The sequence below is a fragment of the Embiotoca jacksoni genome, unplaced genomic scaffold, assembly GCF_022577435.1.
Source record: "Embiotoca jacksoni isolate LCO1_2020_lvr unplaced genomic scaffold, fEmbJac1.0.p SCAF_31, whole genome shotgun sequence".
Lineage (NCBI taxonomy): Eukaryota > Metazoa > Chordata > Actinopteri > Embiotocidae > Embiotoca > Embiotoca jacksoni.
The window spans coordinates 3,565,564-3,583,479 of record NW_027185383.1 but is presented as its reverse complement, the minus strand read 5'-3'; the positions used below and the strand labels follow the sequence as shown (position 1 = coordinate 3,583,479).

Below are 17,916 nucleotides of genomic sequence, written 5' to 3'. Positions count from 1 at the left end.
AACAGGACAAACTAGACTCAAACAGGATGATACAGCAACAATACATCTTAATGACAGAGTCTTAACAGAGAAAGCATCTGATTCAGGATCTGAGGAGCGCCATGTTTGTGCAATGGAAAGGTTTCCTCCACCAACAACCGGGAGTAATTGTAGGGGGGAAAAAACATGCATGAATAAGCTTTTGCAGCTTCCTTAGTAAAAAGGTGGAGTTCTATGGTTACTTAGTTGTTTAAAGACCATGGGAAAGCCCTGACACCACCCCCGGACAAGCAGGTGTAGGTCAGGAAGCAACTGCCACCCAAAGATACCCTGAAGCAGCCAGGTGATGCAACACAACTGTCTGCTTTGGGACAGCTGAGCCAGCAGCAGCAGGAGTAGTAAGAAAGTAAAGGGCGCCATCTTGTGGCCTCTCCATTGTTTGCACTGGGTGGGTGGAGCCAAACAGGAGGACTTGGTCTGAACTTGCTCCGCTTCTTTGTTTTGTTTTGACACTAGGAAGTGAGGTCGAGATGGTCCTCGAGGAGCTGAAGGCCCGTCTCAACAACAAGGAGTATACAAACTGGCTGAAAGCAGGCCAGTGTCTGATCGTACTGAAGAACGGCCTCCACCCGTTCACCGACCGACACATGAAAGCTTTCCACGGAGACCTGCTCAACCAATACTCTCCGCTCCGCAAGGCCTGCGAGACGTCTTCCTGTAGCTCCAGAGGAAACAAGGTAGTTTAGACTGTATGTGTAAAGAGCAGGAGTCATCATTTAATGCATGAAACACCTGTGAATCACCTGCAGCTTATGAAACGGCCGTGACTCAGTCGAAGTTTGCGTACTTAAATTAAAGGCTGTTTTAAATCAACATGTTTCCGACTTGTCACAGTAATCTGTAGATGTGTGCGTGTGCAGCTTTCCTCGTCATGCAGGGTGTGTACAGAGTGGAAGAAGGTGATCCTGAAACACCACAGACAACCCGATACCACGGTCAACTGGGACAACTGCGTCCCTCCTCTCTGGAGGACAGACCACTGGGAACTGGCCAAGGTCCTGCAGCCTGCACACACACACTCAACTTTAACCCTGCTGGGATTAACATTTAACATAAACTGTCGTGAAATAAAGGAGCTGCTGGCCTGGATTTCTTTACAAAGGGCCACCGCGCTTTACAGGAAAACAAACACAGCAGTAAAACGTGCTGTTGCTCCAGTTTTAACACACCTAAGTGCACTCGAGGCTTATGGGAAATGTAGTCCAGTTTTGATAGTGGTACTGAGTCTGCCGGTCGGAGATCACCATGAAATATCTTTCACATGTTCTTGTAGACTTGAAAATAAATAAATAATACATTTAAATAAATAATACATTTTAACAAAGAGACGATGTTGCTTTGACATCGCAGTAGGTCGTCTTTGTGTATTAAGATTTAACTGACATCTATAACTTCTGTGCATTGCATTTGGGGATAATCAGAAACACTTCTGGTCAGGAACTGTATAATCAAATAAATAAGTACAATATTAAAGCTCGAGATTTGTAAAGATTCAGGTGAGATTTTGTTTGGACTGCCATCTAAAGTAAGAAACTTTGACTAGTGTTGGTCTAAGCTGCCAAACAAGATGCTCTTTCTTGGAAGAAACTGTTAATTAACAGGATCCATGATGATAAACCTGCTATTGTAGTACTGTGTTATTGGGACAATTTTTTTTTTTTAACTTTTTGAAACGGCTGGAAAGGAAAGTGTCAAATTATAAGGAAATATATAAATTAAATATTCACTTGAAACTAGTGGAAAAGATAAAAAAGTATAACAGGATCCATATTGTGTTTGAGATGAAAATATACACTAACAGGATTAGAAATGGGTGTGATGTTGATTCTCAGTAAGTTATTTAGAAATCAACAGGATCTCCTGAGTGTGTGAGTCTGATGGACATCTCTGTCTCTCTGTCTCTCTGTCTCTCTTCAGGCCTACATGCCACGAGGTCTGGCGAAAGTGAAGGCGGCAAATCAGTGTGACGCCTCTGCTCTGCTCAACCTGATCAACTACTGTAAATGTTTCCAGTCTGTGAATCTAAACCCAGTGAGAGAGGTAAAAGTTCATATTGGTAAATAATGTCTGTCTGCTGGAGATGGTTATTTTAGATTAGTGTAAAGACTTTTTGAGTTTTAGAGGTGCTCGTAAATGGATTTTGTTATGTTAATACAGAGCCTATTGTTTAACCTGTTTTCAGTCTTTATGCTAATGGCCTGCAGGCTCTCGCCTCATAATGAACACAGACATGAGTGGTGTGAATATTTTCACCTCACTGTCAGCTAATTGCTCCTCTAGGTGTAACAGTGCTCCAGAAAAGAATGGCATCATTGCTAGAGGTTGATATGATTGATATTAATTCATTCTAATTCATTCAAAATTAATGAAAGTGGATTTTTCTTTTTTTTTTTTTCTTTTTTTTTTCCAAAAAGGAGCCTTATTTGAACAGTGTTTTAAGTGATATTCTGTAATTTGGCAAATAATTTGTGTGTCAAGTCAAATCAGTTTATTTATCTGTCAGATTAACAGAATTAAAACAAACCAGACTTGAAACAAAAACAATTAAGCAATAAAACAAAATTAAAAGAAATACAAAATAATATTAAGAACAAAAACAATGAGCAGGAAATAATATTGGGAAAAATAGAATTTAAGATTGAGCCTAATATGGAAATGCCAGTAGAAATAAATATGTTAACCTAAAGATTGACTGAGAAACGTAGTCACTCATGTTAGCAGAATAATCAGTAGTTCCTTTAGTTTAGAGCAGAGACACAGTTTCCAACGCACTCCTCAGGATAGGAGATACGAATCTCATGGTACACAGATCAAATGCTGCAGTGACATCAAGTAATAAAAGGACAGCAGGATCACCAGCTTCGGCAATGAGTTCAAGTTTAATGAGAAGGGCAGACTCGGTGCTGTGATGAGATTCAAACCCAGACTGAAAAACCATCTATCGCAGAAATCGAGTGCAGTGTGTGTTCTTGCAGGTGATCCGATGCAGGAATGAGTTGATGCATTCTTGTGAGTTTCGTATGAAGGACAATTGGATGAGACGCTACGAGACCAGCCTGAAACAGTTGGTGGAGCAGTTCGACCGTGTTCCTGAGATGGCCACAGCGGAACAAAAGATAGACGAGGTGAGCATGTTTGTGCACCGCTGCAGCTGAAACGTGTCCTGTGATGAGAAGAACTCTGCTGTGTTGTTTTCTGACACAATTTGTGTGCTCGTGGTTTTTTTTGTCCAGATTCTGACCGCTGATTTGTCAATACATGTCTCTGGTTTGGACCACATGGATGGAATAGAGTCTGATTCTGTCAGCCAATGGGAGACCAATGCTGACTTAGTCACCCAATGGGAAGCTGAGCTGCTACAAGAGATGTTGCGGGAGTTTCTGCATGTTGCTGATGATGATGATGATGATGATGATGCAAAGACACAGGTGGGAAGAACAAATACAGTTTTCCATATGCACGTATACATAGCACATAAAACAAAATATGTTCTATGACCTCTACTTTCTGTCTCGTCCTCAGCACACTGAGCAGTTGAGGAGTCTGGGTGGCTTCCTGCAGGCCAACAACGACCTGAGCGAGAGGTTTGCTACAGAGCTTCAAGCCATCAACTCACTGCGGGCCAGAGACTAGTAATGAGGACTAGGGGAGGAGGTGACTGTACACTATATCTTTCCATTATTATTAAAAATAGGTCAAGGTCAGAATTTAAGTTGAAGGAAAAGAGATTTGTGACAGAATGTATGTTAGCGCTATTATAAATATGTAAATTTAAAATATTGACCAAATTCATTGTTCTTCCAGATTTTTGCAATTTTTTTTTTATCTAAACTTAAATCTAAATTAAAAACTGAAAGAATGTACCCATGAGTTTAAATAGCCAAATTAATCATCGTCAAAAATAATTTACGAGAGTGGCCAAATAGGTGTAGGTTGTACCTCGTTATGCTTACCCTTCTCAAATACAAAAATGAGACGTGATATCGTGTGGTCTTTGTGGGATCTATCTATCTATCTATCTATCTATCTATCTATCTATCTATCTATCTATCTATCTATCTCTCTATCTATCTATCTCTCTATCTCTCTATCTATCTATGCCTGATGTATCAGAAATATACTGAGTATTTGTTTGAGAGGGGTGTTTTGTATTTGTAAACAAAATTGTGTTTTTAGTAAGTCATGGGGTATTTGGAAAACATGTTTTGTTTTTTGTTCGATTTTGCCAGAAATGAACTCTATAACAACCACATTTATTTTCTCTCTGCAAACAATATAACCTGAGTTGTTAGTCATTTTTTTGTTGGGTTGTTACTATAAAAGTAGAGATTTGGCAAAGGGAACCAAACACTACTATTTGTTAATTATAATTACCATTAATATGCTTAATCTCTAACTTTTAACTACAGCTTTTAAATAACCTGAATGTGGAGTAAATACATTTGCCCCCTAAACATATGAATACAGTTTAGCACATTATATATGTACTCAGTGCTTACCTGGGATTAAACTGGTTGTCCTCAGGGGGTCTCTGCTCCTTTGTCAGTCCGTCATACAGTCCGTGTTCCTCGGCCACAAAAAGCAGGTAAAGGCAAGATCAAAATGCCACACAATGATAAGAACACAACACAACATAAAACACTATAGCAGCCACAGATTACACGAAGAAATCATTTATTTCTTAGTTTTCTTGAAGCAAACGGGGTACACATTGGAAACATTTAAAGTTTTGAATCACACTCTATTATCCTCAAAACAACACAAAAGTTCATTTATGCACTCGTGGAAGAAGCAGGTTATTTAGCTCTTTTACTTAAGTAAAACTACCAATACAAAAAAATGTTCTGTTGCAAGTTAAAGTCCTCCTGAAAAATCCCTCTCAAGTCAGTTTTAGCATCAAAATGTTGTTAACGTACTGGTTTGGTCCCTCTGACCTCTGATATATGACTATACATGGCATCATTACATTATCAATAGTGAAGCATCAGTGTGTAAGCAGCATGTTACTGTTGTAGCTGCTGCAGGCAGAGCTAGTTTGAACTACTTAATATTCAGTTTTATAATCAGGGCCAGCAGATAAATCTGAGGGGTGGTCAGATTATTACTGTGAGGGGAAAGAAGAAAAAAAATAAATTCTGATATGTTTTCAGGTTTTTGGACTTTTTCTCTAATCTTTGATTTTTGCTGAAATGTTGGATTATTTTAAATAATGTGAGAAGTTTAGAGGGAAAAACATGATTTGGTGGAGCTTCTAAACACTCTTAGACGTTTGAAATGACTACTGCTTTTTGTAAGACGTCTGAACCCAAAAAACATTGAAAACAACTGGTTTAATCTTTAACAATGTATTGTATGTTAAATATGAGTAATATTATCCATTGTATCAAATCTTTTGAAAGGTAACTAAAGCTGTCAGATAGATAAAGTGGATTAGAAAATGATTTCCTTCTGAAAAAGTTGCATCAAATTGAAACGCTCAAGTAAAGTACCTCGAAATTGTACCAATACAGTACTTGAAGAAATCAAATCACTGGATGTAAGTCTTTCTTTGTATTCCTTGTCGTCACTGATGTAGCGGAGTGCAGCCTCCTAGACAGTCAACTAGTGATATTGCAACCAATTATAAGATTTACATTATCCTTTGGGAAAATATCAGTGTTAAAACTCTTTACGTTGTATATTTACTGTATTTATCATGAATGTGTCTAGTTGTTCTAAAGCCAGCCAGTATATACAGTAGTTTGGCTCTTTGCCATGTGAATTATATAAAACCAGTTAACTGGGTAAAGACTGAGCTGCCATCTTTCTTCTAGTCTTTTCACTCTTTTTTTTACAACATGAAAACACTCTTGACAGCACAAACACAAACCGCAGCTGTGACTCATGTTTTTATTCTGTGCATGTCGGTGGTGGTTTACATGTTTGTGCACATATCTGTCTGTTTAAAACTACTCCTATTTGTTTTGTCAATCCATCTGATGGAGTCCTAATATAGGCTTTAGGATTGTGTGTGTACATGAGCTTGCAGTTAAACAAATTCTCATGCAACATGTTAACTGCTGTTAAACTGATTTAAATTTCTTAACACAGCAAGAGAAACCCTAATAAAAATAGTGGAGCGCAATTTTCTTTTTTCGTGTTTTGTGGAGTAACTAAAACAACAAAGCCAACAGTTTGCTTTCGCTTTCCAACAGATAAAAGCTATTATTACTTTTTTTTTTTTTTTTTTTTTAAGTGCATGGCCCGTGAGGTGCAGCTGCAGAAAAGTGTGAAAACCAGAAAAGCTTTTCCTGCCTCAACCTCTCACACACTCAACTGCTGCTACAGTCTGCTATAACCTTCAGCAACACGGCACAAATGAGTGCCTGGCTCTGAGGCAACATGGAGACGGAGGGGATGCTGGTCCAGTCTATTTACTACGGGAGGATTGGAAGCGAGGCCACAGAGAGGCTGCTGGAGAGGTTCGGACGTGACGGCAGCTTTCTGCTGAGGGACAGCGAGACAGTGCACGGGGCCTTCTGTCTGTGTGTAAGGTGAGCTGCACGAATAGGACATTTTTCATGCAGACTCGTGCAGTTTCAGTTATGTTTCTGCATTATTATTTATTTAATGTGTCTGTTCATGAGGAAATACACTTGTGTGCGTGTAGAGTGTTTATCTCCTTTTTTGCCTGTGTAACACCTGCCACTAATAGATAGTTCTGACCACAGACTAATTTCAGAGCAGCAGTTCATAACCAGAAACTTTAAAGTAAAATACCACAGATAGTAAACTTGTCAGCTTATTTATGTAAAAAGATAGAAACTACATACAAAAGTTGGTACCAAAACTCACATAAAACACACATGAAATGTAAATACAAATTTCTTTAAAGCAAATGAAAATAACGTTTTAACCCAGTGACAATTTACCTTTTGTCTGGTTCACTTCCGTTTGCTTGTTTTCTTAAGTTTGTTTCACCCTATTTGAGTTAAACAATTTTTTTCCTCAAACTACAGGTTCCTTTAAATTTTTAGTTTAGTTCCTCCTATCTCTGAAATTGACTTAAATTTAGATTTTATATATCTATATCTATATCTATATATCTATATATATATATATATAAATTCTCCACCTCAGTATATAATCAGTCCTTGAGTTAGGTTGCTCAAAAGTCCAAGTGAATTCCTCTGGTGAGTAAGATGTTGTCCTACCGCAGCTGGGATGTGTGAACCTGTGTCCTTAAAGGTAAAGTGTGGGTCGATCTGCAGAGGTGTTCATCAAAAGGGATTTCCCCAACTCCACTCCACTCCGAGGTCTCAAGTGTGCTAATACCAAAAACTTACCGTAACTAAAGAAAACAAACTCGGCCACATCCTCCTTCAAATCAACCAAAAAAAGGAATCCAGCGACATAAACTGAGCGTGAACACAATCCCTCCACGAATTATCTAAAACTTGCTGCTTTTTCTTCCTTCTCTGACTCCTGCAGTTTCTGTTGTTTAATGATCTCTTCCCTCTTCTCTCTCCCTCCCTTGTTTGTTTTATAGCAGCGCTGTACTCATTAAAATAACAGCACCAAAAGTTAAACGATGTTGTTATTTACCTTTCTAGATTACATGTGTAATTTGATTAACCTCTAATTTATTTAATATCTAGGTTAAGCGTGATTTGCAGATTGTAGAAGAAGTCATGTTTTAATTTAAATAAGTAGACTTTCACTGAAAATCACTTTACATGTAAATTTATAGTATTTTGGGTCCCTGGCACCTTTATACTTATATGTTGAATTGAACATTTATAAACTCACAGCTGAGTTTGTCTTGAAAGAAAAAGAATGTCACTAATATCACAAAGGAGACTCAGAAAGTCAACAAAAATTGAGAGAGTTCATTCAAGAAATAATACTGAAAACTTTTTGATACGGTACGTGTAGCTGTTAACCATGAGTTAGCCTGAGTGTTCCTCTGAGTAGATACAGTACATAAACTAGTTAAACAGCATATCATTATCTCTACAACAATCTTAAAACTGTAATACTTGAGAACAGTGGAGGAAGCATTCAGACCCTTCACTTGAGTAAAAGTACAACTACCATCATGTACAAATACTCCATTCCAAGTAAAGGTCCTGCATGAAAACATGAAAGCATTAAATCAAAAATTAAAAGTGTACACACTCATGCTGAAAAATGACCTCTGTAAATAATGTACTATTATTTAATGTATTATCTGACTGATGTTGCTGATGCAGCTTTATAAATAAAGCAGCATTTTACTGTTACAGTTGGCTGAGGAGGAGCTCATGTTTTTGCAGAAGTGCAACTAATGACGGTTTGTTTCAGAAAGCTCTAACAATGGTAGTAAATGTCACCACAGAGCACAAAGTGACACCTTCACCATGCTTTACTTTGTTAAACCAGCAGTCCACACTTCAAGGATTATAAATTAAATTCATTAAAATGATTTAAAGGGGGCAAAAAAAAAAAAATTCCCCTCGGGGATTAATAAAGTAACTACCTAACCTAACCTAACCTAACCTAACCTAACCTAACCTAACCTAACCCAAAGGCAATGAATTCTCACATTGTAGCAGCTGCAGTCATGAAATCTGAAGTATTCTTTCAGGATAAATCATTTTCATGATCATCCAAGTAGTTGATTTTCTGACAATCAATTTATATGCTTAAGGTGCAAAACTGTGTGAAATAAATGTAGTGAAGTAATACACATTTCCCTTTGAATAAATGTATAGTACAAGAGCTTTAGTTTTCTTTTAGTTATTATCAGTTAGCCGTATTGAGTCTGCACATTGGTTTATTTAACAGAAATACACTTTTGGTTGTTAAAGAACCCACAGACATTACATAATTTCAGCTACAGATTAAAATACTCTGTCTATACTTTTAATAAAAAGAGAGAGGAAACGCATGGTTGGATATTTTCATATTAATCTGCTGAACTGAAACAAAACTTTTTTGATAGATTTTTTTTTTTCTGAAAATTTTTGCAAAGGTGTCAAAGACCAACGAAAACTTTACTGCAGTTGAACTCAATTTACAGCAGCACAAGTAACCCCCCCCCCAAAAAAAAAAAATGGAGACAGAAATAAATCCAGATTTTCATTACGTCCAGTTTCTTAAAGCAGACAGGGAAATTATTCCTACATTGCAGGGAGAAATATTTGATCATTTTGACAAATTTCTTCTCAGATTGAGATTTTACATGCAGCAGCATATTGTGTGCAGTGGCTGGTTTCACTTGAGTGTGCTGAACAAACTGAGTCATCCTTGCGCCCCTGCTTCATACATCATCACGTCTCTCAGTTTTAATCATCACATCCCAACATGCGCTGTTAAATGTTTACACGTTTCACAGAAAATGATTAAATACTCTGAACTTTGGTGTCACAGGAGAGCGCCGTTCGTGCACACCTACAGGCTCATGCACTCCACTGACGGCTGGTGTCTACAGGTGGGTGAGCGTCTGTATGCAAATCACACACACACCGAGGAGATTATTTATGTGTGTGTGTGTGTGTGTGTGTGTGTGTGTGTGTGTGTGTGTGTGTGTGTGTGTGTGTGTGTGTGTGTGTGTGTTTGTGTGTGAGCTGAGCAGGATTCAAGAACGAGACCGCAGAGATTCAGGACTCTGGAAACCCTGATAGAGAACTACAGAAGGGCCACAGTCTCCGTTGGAGGCGTCGCCCCGCTCACAGATCCACTGGACAAAACACAACTACCACACATCGTTGGACAAGGTACAACACACACACACACACACACACACACACACAAATGCACATACACTTGTGCTACTTTATGTGCTGCAGTTAAAAATGTCCTCCAACTAGTCGTACACTTAAATCTGGTCCAGACACAGACACACACAAACAGAAAGCCACACATTATGTTTTGTTCTTTTTCATCTATGAGCTGTCTGTCGCGGTTCCTGACTCACACACACTCTAACACAGTTTCAATGGTCTCCAAATCAGAGTTTGTCTATATGGAAATGAGCAGCACCGAGGCCACGTCAGGAGCCGAGGAAGATGACAGAGACACGTAGCACCTCACAGATCTGTCCATCGCTTTTTGTGGGATTTTTTTGGATATTTTTTTTTTTAATCAGTACAAGTTTCCCTTTAGTTTAGTTTGAAAAAGAGATATTTCAAGTACTGAAGAATCCTTGAAATTCATTCAAATGTATTTAATTTTAAGCACAGTTTAAATTTCGCACACTCTATCGTCGTTGATGTGGTTTTCATTTTCAGCCGACCATAAAATAATAATGTGGTCCGTCATTGTATCTATTTGTACGTGAGAAGAAGTGCGTTTGTCTGTCAATACACCGGAGGTTTCCAATCTAATCGACTCAGTAATCTGGCTTTATGTTTGTATTCAGATATTTTGTGTCATGTAGAAAATGATATTTTACCATATTTGGTTGATCATGGTTGATGTTTTGTGTGTGTTTTCTATCATGTTGGGGGAAGTAACACATGTAACTTGTGTTACTTCCCCAAGTAACACTTGGCTTATCCTTTTTGTTTATCTCTGTCTTTGTCTCAAGCCATGAAGCTGAATAGCCTCACTGACTGTAACAACATAGGAAATGTAGTAATGCAGGAAAGGCAGTCTGTTGGCCTCCACACTGACAGAGACAGCTGCTGCCTGAGGCATCACATTGTCAGCTCGTCTGTACATATCTCAGGAACTGAGGGAATTCTTCATATTTGGCACAAACATTCACTCAGACTAAAGGATAAACTGATTGAATGTGGGGGTCAGAGGTTAAAAGTCAACATCAGTGTAACTTCACATCTGTCCTGTTCTCTTGATAACAATATATGAAACACTTAGCACAAATGTCCACTACGACTCAAGGATGAACTGGTCAAAGGTCAAGGTTGATGCGTCCTCACCAAACAGGGTTGGTGACATAAAGAAATAATTCACATGCTAATTATGACAACATTGCCGCACTTGTAGGAGTCTACCCTCTTCATATCCTCTCCCTGCATGACTACCAGGACAGGGAACCTCCTGTTCCTCTCTGTTAGTCGCACCACAAGATTATTGCTTACTGAGCTGCAGATGTTTGTCGCTGCACCATGTAATAAGGTTTTCCACTGTCCTCGGTACCTCTCTGTATAAATAGTCTTTAAGTGTAGACAGTTTGTTCATCACAAACAATTATTCACGGGAATCATAGATGTCAATATTGTAATAATGTCATTTTTGCCATTTTATTTCATTAAAAGTCTTAAATACATACTGTATCAGTCTGGATGTGAATGTAAACTACAACTGTGAGGCGGTGTTCCTAGTTTTTCTTGGAGCTCTCTGAGATTCCTGTAGGAGATTTCTTTAGAATTAAAGAACTGTGACTGAGTACATTCGTTTGGGAAATGTGTTTATTTGCTTTCTTGTGGAGGGGTAGATGAGAAGATAGAAATTATTAAATCAAATGCAGCCAGTTAGCTTTGCTAAGCACAAAGACTGGAAACAGGTGATAACAGCGAGCCTGCGTCTGTCCAAAGGTAACAAAATCTAGCTACCAGCACCTCTAAACCGCAGTGAATAATGTGGTATGTCTCTTGTTTTTTAATCTCTACAAAAACAACAATTTAGAGTGTTGCATGCCGTATTTCTGAGCCATAGCACGTAACAGTTAACTCTTTGTAAGAAGGGTATAAGTGCACTTCCCCAAATTTGGATCTTAAGCTACTTCAAGGTAAAGTCGCCTCATATTTTATGCAATGCTGGTTGAGTTCAGTTTTTGAGGGCTTTAATGTCTGAGATTTTTGCTTTTACTGTTATTGTCCTGTACATACAGGACTGCAATGCTTAAGAGTGTAAACCGCTCTCACTGGACCAAAATCTATGAACAGGGATTAAGGTGAATAAAATTGAGTAAGTGAATGAATTTTAAAAGATCAGATGACAATATCACACCTGACTTTATTTCACACATAAAAACTTACACAATTTCTGGAGAAACATTTGAGAATGAGTGAACTGACTTGTTCGGCTCATGTCCCTCTTTCGTGAGTTTATAATGAAACACAATTAGCTCACTTGAGTTACATAATAAATCATAGCATGCTAGAACTAAATTCTCCCTAATAAAAATAATAAAAGTATGTTGCTGTCATATATGGTATATTTAATAGTCACAAAACATTGACCAACTTTCTGGACCCAACTGGATGGAATAAAAATATTTATGAAAATATTTAACCATGTTTTCCACAAAAACACATCAACACACATTGAATGCATTCGACACATATATGCAAATTCCTTAATGGAAATATTATATTAGAAAGCTTGAAAGTGCAGATATTGACACATTTAGAGTCATTTTTCTGTTTTGTTCATCTTGGATTGCTTTTAAGATCTGTTTCCAGGGTTTTGCTCTGCGTATTCCACCACTGTGATCTCCTCCTCAGGCATTGTGGGCGGCGCAGAATGGAAGAACTGACAATACAACACAAGAACCAAAACTGTTCAACCATTTGAGTACAAATGTTTGTGGTTAAGTGTCTAATGTGTGTGTGTGTGTGTGTGGCTTACATTCAGTGCATCATTTTTTTCCAGGAAATACTTGTACTTTGGCGGCGGGCAAGGAATCGGAGGAAACAGAGCCTGAGACAACCTGAGACACACACACACACACACACACACACACACACACACACACACAAATGAGCCTGCAGCAAGATTGTCAATTTTAATTCAGCTGCAGTAAAGAAAATAATCATTTTGATTGACAGATTTTAACAAAGAACTTGTACAACACTTAAGGTCAACTTCTGTGTGCAATTTAAGGAAGTTTAGAGTTGATGATGGGTTGTGGCTTTCACAAATAAAAAACACTACCATTGTCCTCTTACTTCTCCTTTGTGCCCTCTGTTTTTGAACATAGCCTCTGTGCTGCTGCTGATAATGGGGGACAAATTTGTCTTTTTTTCTGACACAGGTCCTTTTCACACTTACAAGAAAGGACAGATGTATCAGATGTGAAACAGCTCAATGAGGTGGTTAAAAAAAAAAAGTAGGTGTGAATGGTATGATAAGAGGTATGATGTCTGTGAGGGGCTGTGAGGGGATGTGGGGGCGTGGGAATGTGTGCGAGTCACGCATCAGTCGACAGGTTGGTCGGCGGTTCGGTTAGAAACTAACTGTACCTCTGATGGCGCAGAAACAGCAGGACAGCCAGGAGGATCATGGGTATTCCGAGTGAGATGGAGATGATCACCAGAGGGTTGACAGCACTAACAGACTGTTCCACCGCTACGAACACACACACACACAGATACACACAAAGACGCTAATCATACTGAGGTTGTTGCTTTTATAAAATATAGTGTGAAAATATGAGTGACAGGCCACCAGCCGTCAGTTAAAAGCACTTTAACAAACCGCACTCACTGACAGTGTGACTCCAGTCACTCCACTGAGAAAATCCGTAGCATTTTTTCGCTATTCTGGTCCTCATTCTGATTCTGTAGGTTTTTGTGGGATCTGCATTCAGTTCTGTATAAGAACGCTGGCCAGTCAAGTTTTTGAAACTTTCCTGTTTTAAAGATTAGACAGTTCAGACTTTGTGGACTTGTTTCCATTAAATCAAGTTTGTCTTGTTTATTTGTGTTGTTGGAATACAGAAAATAATAAAATAAATGGCATGTACTATATTTGGAATAATCAGCACACGTAGTGATCGACACACTCAGACATACTGCACCTGGTCATCCATGTCCAGCTGGCATTCAAAACATTGAGGGTTGAAGTTGGATCGAGTGTGGGGCAGATCCCACACTACATTCAGGTCTCCACGGGTGACCGATGCAGAGATGTTTTGGGGTGGAGACAGCACCTCTGTAACACACACAAACACATCATTAGTAACATAATTGATGATTGATGAAAAAAAAACTTTAAGATCTGCTGTGGACTCTGAAATACAACCTCAGCTGAACCTGAAACTTTAACTTAACAAACTAATTCATAAATGTATCTTGTATATGCCTAAACCGAACTCCAACTAAATGTGAATCACAGCCCCCTTACAGTCAAATAATCAAATAATTGAAACCACTGATGCAGAAAAATGGCCACACGGTTTCAGAGCGGGTTACATTCACAGACTACAGCTGAACTATTATAAGAATAAAGTTTTAGTTTGAAGAAAAATGATCCAATAATAAGGGAACAAAATTGCAGAGAAAGAAAGTGAGTTAGTTATAAATATATGATAATAAAACCATTTGTGTCTTTTTTCCAATTTGAAAAGTTGACTCTCTGTCGGTTCTTTGATCCATCACTTAGGTCCAGACTGAAATATTTCAACAGCTGTTAGATGGACGGCACCAAAACATTGTAGATAGATTTGTGGTTCCCAGAAGATGGACCATCATTGTTCTGTGATCTTTTAAATTTCTCCTCAGGCGTTTTGTGAGCTCCTTTCCTCCAAATGCATGCTATACTCTTGGCAGTTTAATAATCCGTGCACACTAATTGTCGTGAAACAATTTTCAAACTAACGCCTATTTGTTTCCACCATGTGACCTGTCACAGAAACTTTTTCACAGTTAACTTTGTCGATACAGATTGTGTTGCACCTTAATAAGTCATCTGATAAAGCATGTTTACTGTTTTAAAAATACTTCCCAAAAACAGATGTTAAAGATCCACTGAGATCCTATTTAAAACCTTATCTGGAGTACTAGCATTTGTAACTACTCAACAAAAGTGACAGTGTTTGTGTGTGAGTATTACCGAGGATGTCCATTTCGTACATATAGGTGTAAGTCGTCCACTTGTCGTTCAGGGACATGTTAAAGTGGAGGACTACATTTGACACCTCATGCTGGCTGAGAATCATAGACATCGATCCGACTCTTTCCACAGACGTACGGTTTAGAAACTGAACAGCTTCGTCGTCATCACAAACACTGAGCGAGGAGACAGAGAAAGAGATAAACACTCAAAACAATGTTCCAACACTATAAATATGTTCTGATCTCTTAAAGGTGAACTGTACTCTGTCTGCTTGAAAAGTGGTTACGCTAACCCAGTTTGGTATTAGTCAATTATTCATGTTTATTGTCACAAAGAAAAAAAGCCACCTCATGTCTTATTCGGTGGTGAAACATCCTATTCTTTGAGAGATATTATTATCTATTATACATTATATACAGAACATACCTAGATATAAATATGGGTAATGTATGATTACAAAAAATTAGAATACCTGATATAAACAGAGAGCTGCATGTCCTTCTCTAAAATGTGGAAGGACCAGGAGCAGTTCAGCACATTTGTGGAGTGAAGGAGGCAGGTAAAGGTTTCTTTCACATCAGTCTTATCTACAATGGTATCCAGCCCTGCAGAATTCTGAACAACAAGCTGGAAGAGTTTCACAAACATAAAGAACATAAAGAATAGAAAATAAAACAAAGAAATTAATTAGATTTACTGCATCTGTGAGGCCAGTTGGCAAGTTAAAATATTATTTTCATTACCACGTTATCTATGTCCATCTGACAGACATCTGAATCGTTGCCCTCAGTCTCTGTTAATAGAAAACATACATGTAGTTTTCGCATGAGAGAAAACACAAATATAATTGATGGTAGTCATAAAAGTTTTAAATATGAAAACATGCACATAACAATGTGCAGCCCAGTGTGGACATCAACATGGTCCATCAACATTAAAACATGCAGCACATTCTCCTTGGCAGTACGCAGATATTGTATGTAAAAGTGAACGTAGTCTACGGGGCTGAAAAGTGAAGAGATGCAGAAATGCTTTAAAGTGTAATACCAATGACGGCCACCAGGGGCTGGCTTCAAAATATCTCTGGCTCCAATTCAAAAAGCATTAATTTCTCTTATAAAATAAAAAGTCAATACATTTTTGTGATGTCATTCACGAAATTCACTCCCTCTAAAAAATAGTAATAATTATTATTCTTCTTCTAAAAAAAATAAGTTTTTTTCCTTGAACATTTTCTACAGAGAAAGATCAAAGATGACGTGCGACCCCACCCTGATTAAAACAAGCTTTCATAAAGAAAACCTTGTTTACCGCAGGAAAATTGTGTGGCATGTTTTAATAGCCATGTTTTGATAACCTTTGATCACCATGCATGTCTTGTATTAACAGTGTATGTGCACGAGTAATGTCAGAGGTCACCCACCACTTTGTGAGACCCACAGAAGCAGCAAACTGGACCACAGTATTTGATGAACAGGAAACAGCTTCATAGCCAACCTATGGGGGTTTTACACACACACACACACACACACACACACTCCCACCCCACAAACTATATAAAAAAATCCAAAACAAAACTGAATCTTAACCCGGACCCTACCAAGTGTTAAATCTGACTCTTCCCAGGGGAATGTCAATTTTTGTCCCCTAAGTGACACATGTCCCGATGGGTTGGTGTGCGTCCAGGTTTAAGTCCACACCAGGATATAAAAACAAGCATACAAACACACACAAAGACAGAGAAACAATGAACATACAGTTAGCAGGGTGTAAGTGTGGAGTGTTGTATCACACTACACTTGGCAATTTTCTGTTTTTTCATACTTCCCCTTTTTAAGTGCTTACATGCCGAAGCTGAGTGCCAGTAAGACGTTTAGACAAGTAAGCACATAATCAAACCCAAAGAAACTTCTTTCTTGAGGTAAATTCTCTTTAGGTTGTTGAGTTTCAACAACAAAAAGTTTTTGCTTTGTTTACACACTCAGCTACTCTCCTTCAAACAATGATAAATGGACATAATCGCAATTTTCAATTCAGGGTTAAAGCTCTCTAGAAAAAAAAGCTTACACAGAAGACTCCTGCCAGTTATATTATAATAACAATATTGTAAACAGCATTAATAAGAAGCCGTTACCTCCTGCTGTGCCGCCACTCTGCCGCTGACTATTGTTCTCAGCGCTCTCTGCCAGACGACAGTGACACATTTCTGGGGAAAGATTGAGCAGTGACGTCACCTACTGTACAGACCTCCAGGAAACCAAGGCTTTCTTTCTCTTTCTTTATGCTTGATTCATAGATTTTTATTTTTTTTAATCATCCTATCTTTATGAGTTTCTACACAAGTAATGTTTTGATCATCAATACTGATGAAAGACAGAATCAATATATTTTGTATATGCTTGGAAACTTTTGAAAATGTTACAGAATCAGTAACTTAATAAAACCGATTTGTTTTTTGTTTTTTTACATGTTATGTTTCAATTTGCTTACTTACAGGCAGCAATAAAAAGGACGACATTTTCTCAGCTGAATTTTTATTTCATGCATCATAATGAAGGCTTTGAAAAGTATTTGGATGTTAGCTGAATTAAAAAATATTTAAATTTAAAGTAAACTTCACAGATTTTCTTTTAGTTTTCTGGTCTAAATCTTCTGGTGTGTAAAATCTGATCTTCATAGTTCAAAGGGCATCCTGGTTTTGGGTGTTTCGTGGTTTGATAGCTTGAGGAAGGCCATAGAGCCAAGACAGGAGCACTCATGGGTTTCACTTCAGCTTAGCAGTTGGCAAATTATTCACCCGTGGAATGTCCCGCATGTGATGATTTACATGATTTACAATGTAAATCATGTAAATTTGACATGATTTACATGATTTACCCAATCAGTGAGGGAAAGGTTAAGAACAGTTGCTATAAATAACAGGATGGTTGCTGCCTGAGGGGCATTTGGCAATCGTTGGCTTCTTTAATTCAAGATATCAAAAAAACGTGTTCCCTGACCGGGAATCGAACCCGGGCCGCGGCGGTGAGAGCGCCGAATCCTAACCACTAGACCACCAGGGACAACTGCGATGCATGATCAAAGAAGTTAGAATACATTTTCTATCACTCCACA

General features: G+C 38.2%; 3 protein-coding genes and 1 non-coding gene across 4 annotated transcripts; 2 read left to right on the top strand and 2 right to left on the bottom strand.

The window, feature by feature from the left end:
- The first annotated feature begins 440 nt into the window (after positions 1–440).
- On the top strand, positions 441–4,562 carry LOC138207383 (uncharacterized protein CXorf38 homolog). The gene is made up of 6 exons (XM_069164564.1): positions 441–716; positions 900–1,034; positions 1,957–2,079; positions 3,015–3,164; positions 3,273–3,467; positions 3,562–4,562. Exons 1-6 carry the CDS (start codon positions 510–512, stop codon positions 3,670–3,672), a joined length of 921 nt encoding a protein of 306 aa, XP_069020665.1. The 5' UTR covers positions 441–509; the 3' UTR covers positions 3,673–4,562.
- A 98-nt stretch (positions 4,563–4,660) lies between these two features.
- LOC138207384 (SH2 domain-containing protein 1A-like) lies at positions 4,661–11,404 on the top strand. Its single transcript, XM_069164565.1, has 4 exons — positions 4,661–6,572; positions 9,430–9,490; positions 9,635–9,776; positions 10,014–11,404. Exons 1-4 carry the CDS (start codon positions 6,421–6,423, stop codon positions 10,082–10,084), a joined length of 426 nt encoding a protein of 141 aa, XP_069020666.1. The 5' UTR covers positions 4,661–6,420; the 3' UTR covers positions 10,085–11,404.
- Positions 11,405–11,954: 550 nt separating this feature from the next.
- LOC138207341 (interleukin-3 receptor subunit alpha-like) lies at positions 11,955–16,994 on the bottom strand. The gene is made up of 10 exons (XM_069164501.1): positions 16,937–16,994; positions 16,226–16,449; positions 15,546–15,595; positions 15,275–15,429; positions 14,800–14,975; positions 13,766–13,899; positions 13,453–13,597; positions 13,209–13,314; positions 12,595–12,676; positions 11,955–12,498 (listed from the first exon to the last, which is right to left on the bottom strand). Exons 2-10 carry the CDS (start codon positions 16,290–16,292, stop codon positions 12,412–12,414), a joined length of 1,002 nt encoding a protein of 333 aa, XP_069020602.1. The 5' UTR covers positions 16,293–16,449; positions 16,937–16,994; the 3' UTR covers positions 11,955–12,411.
- A 798-nt stretch (positions 16,995–17,792) lies between these two features.
- On the bottom strand, positions 17,793–17,864 carry trnae-cuc (transfer RNA glutamic acid (anticodon CUC)). Its single transcript has one exon. It is a non-coding gene; the product is annotated as a tRNA-Glu (tRNA).
- Positions 17,865–17,916: the final 52 nt, after the last annotated feature.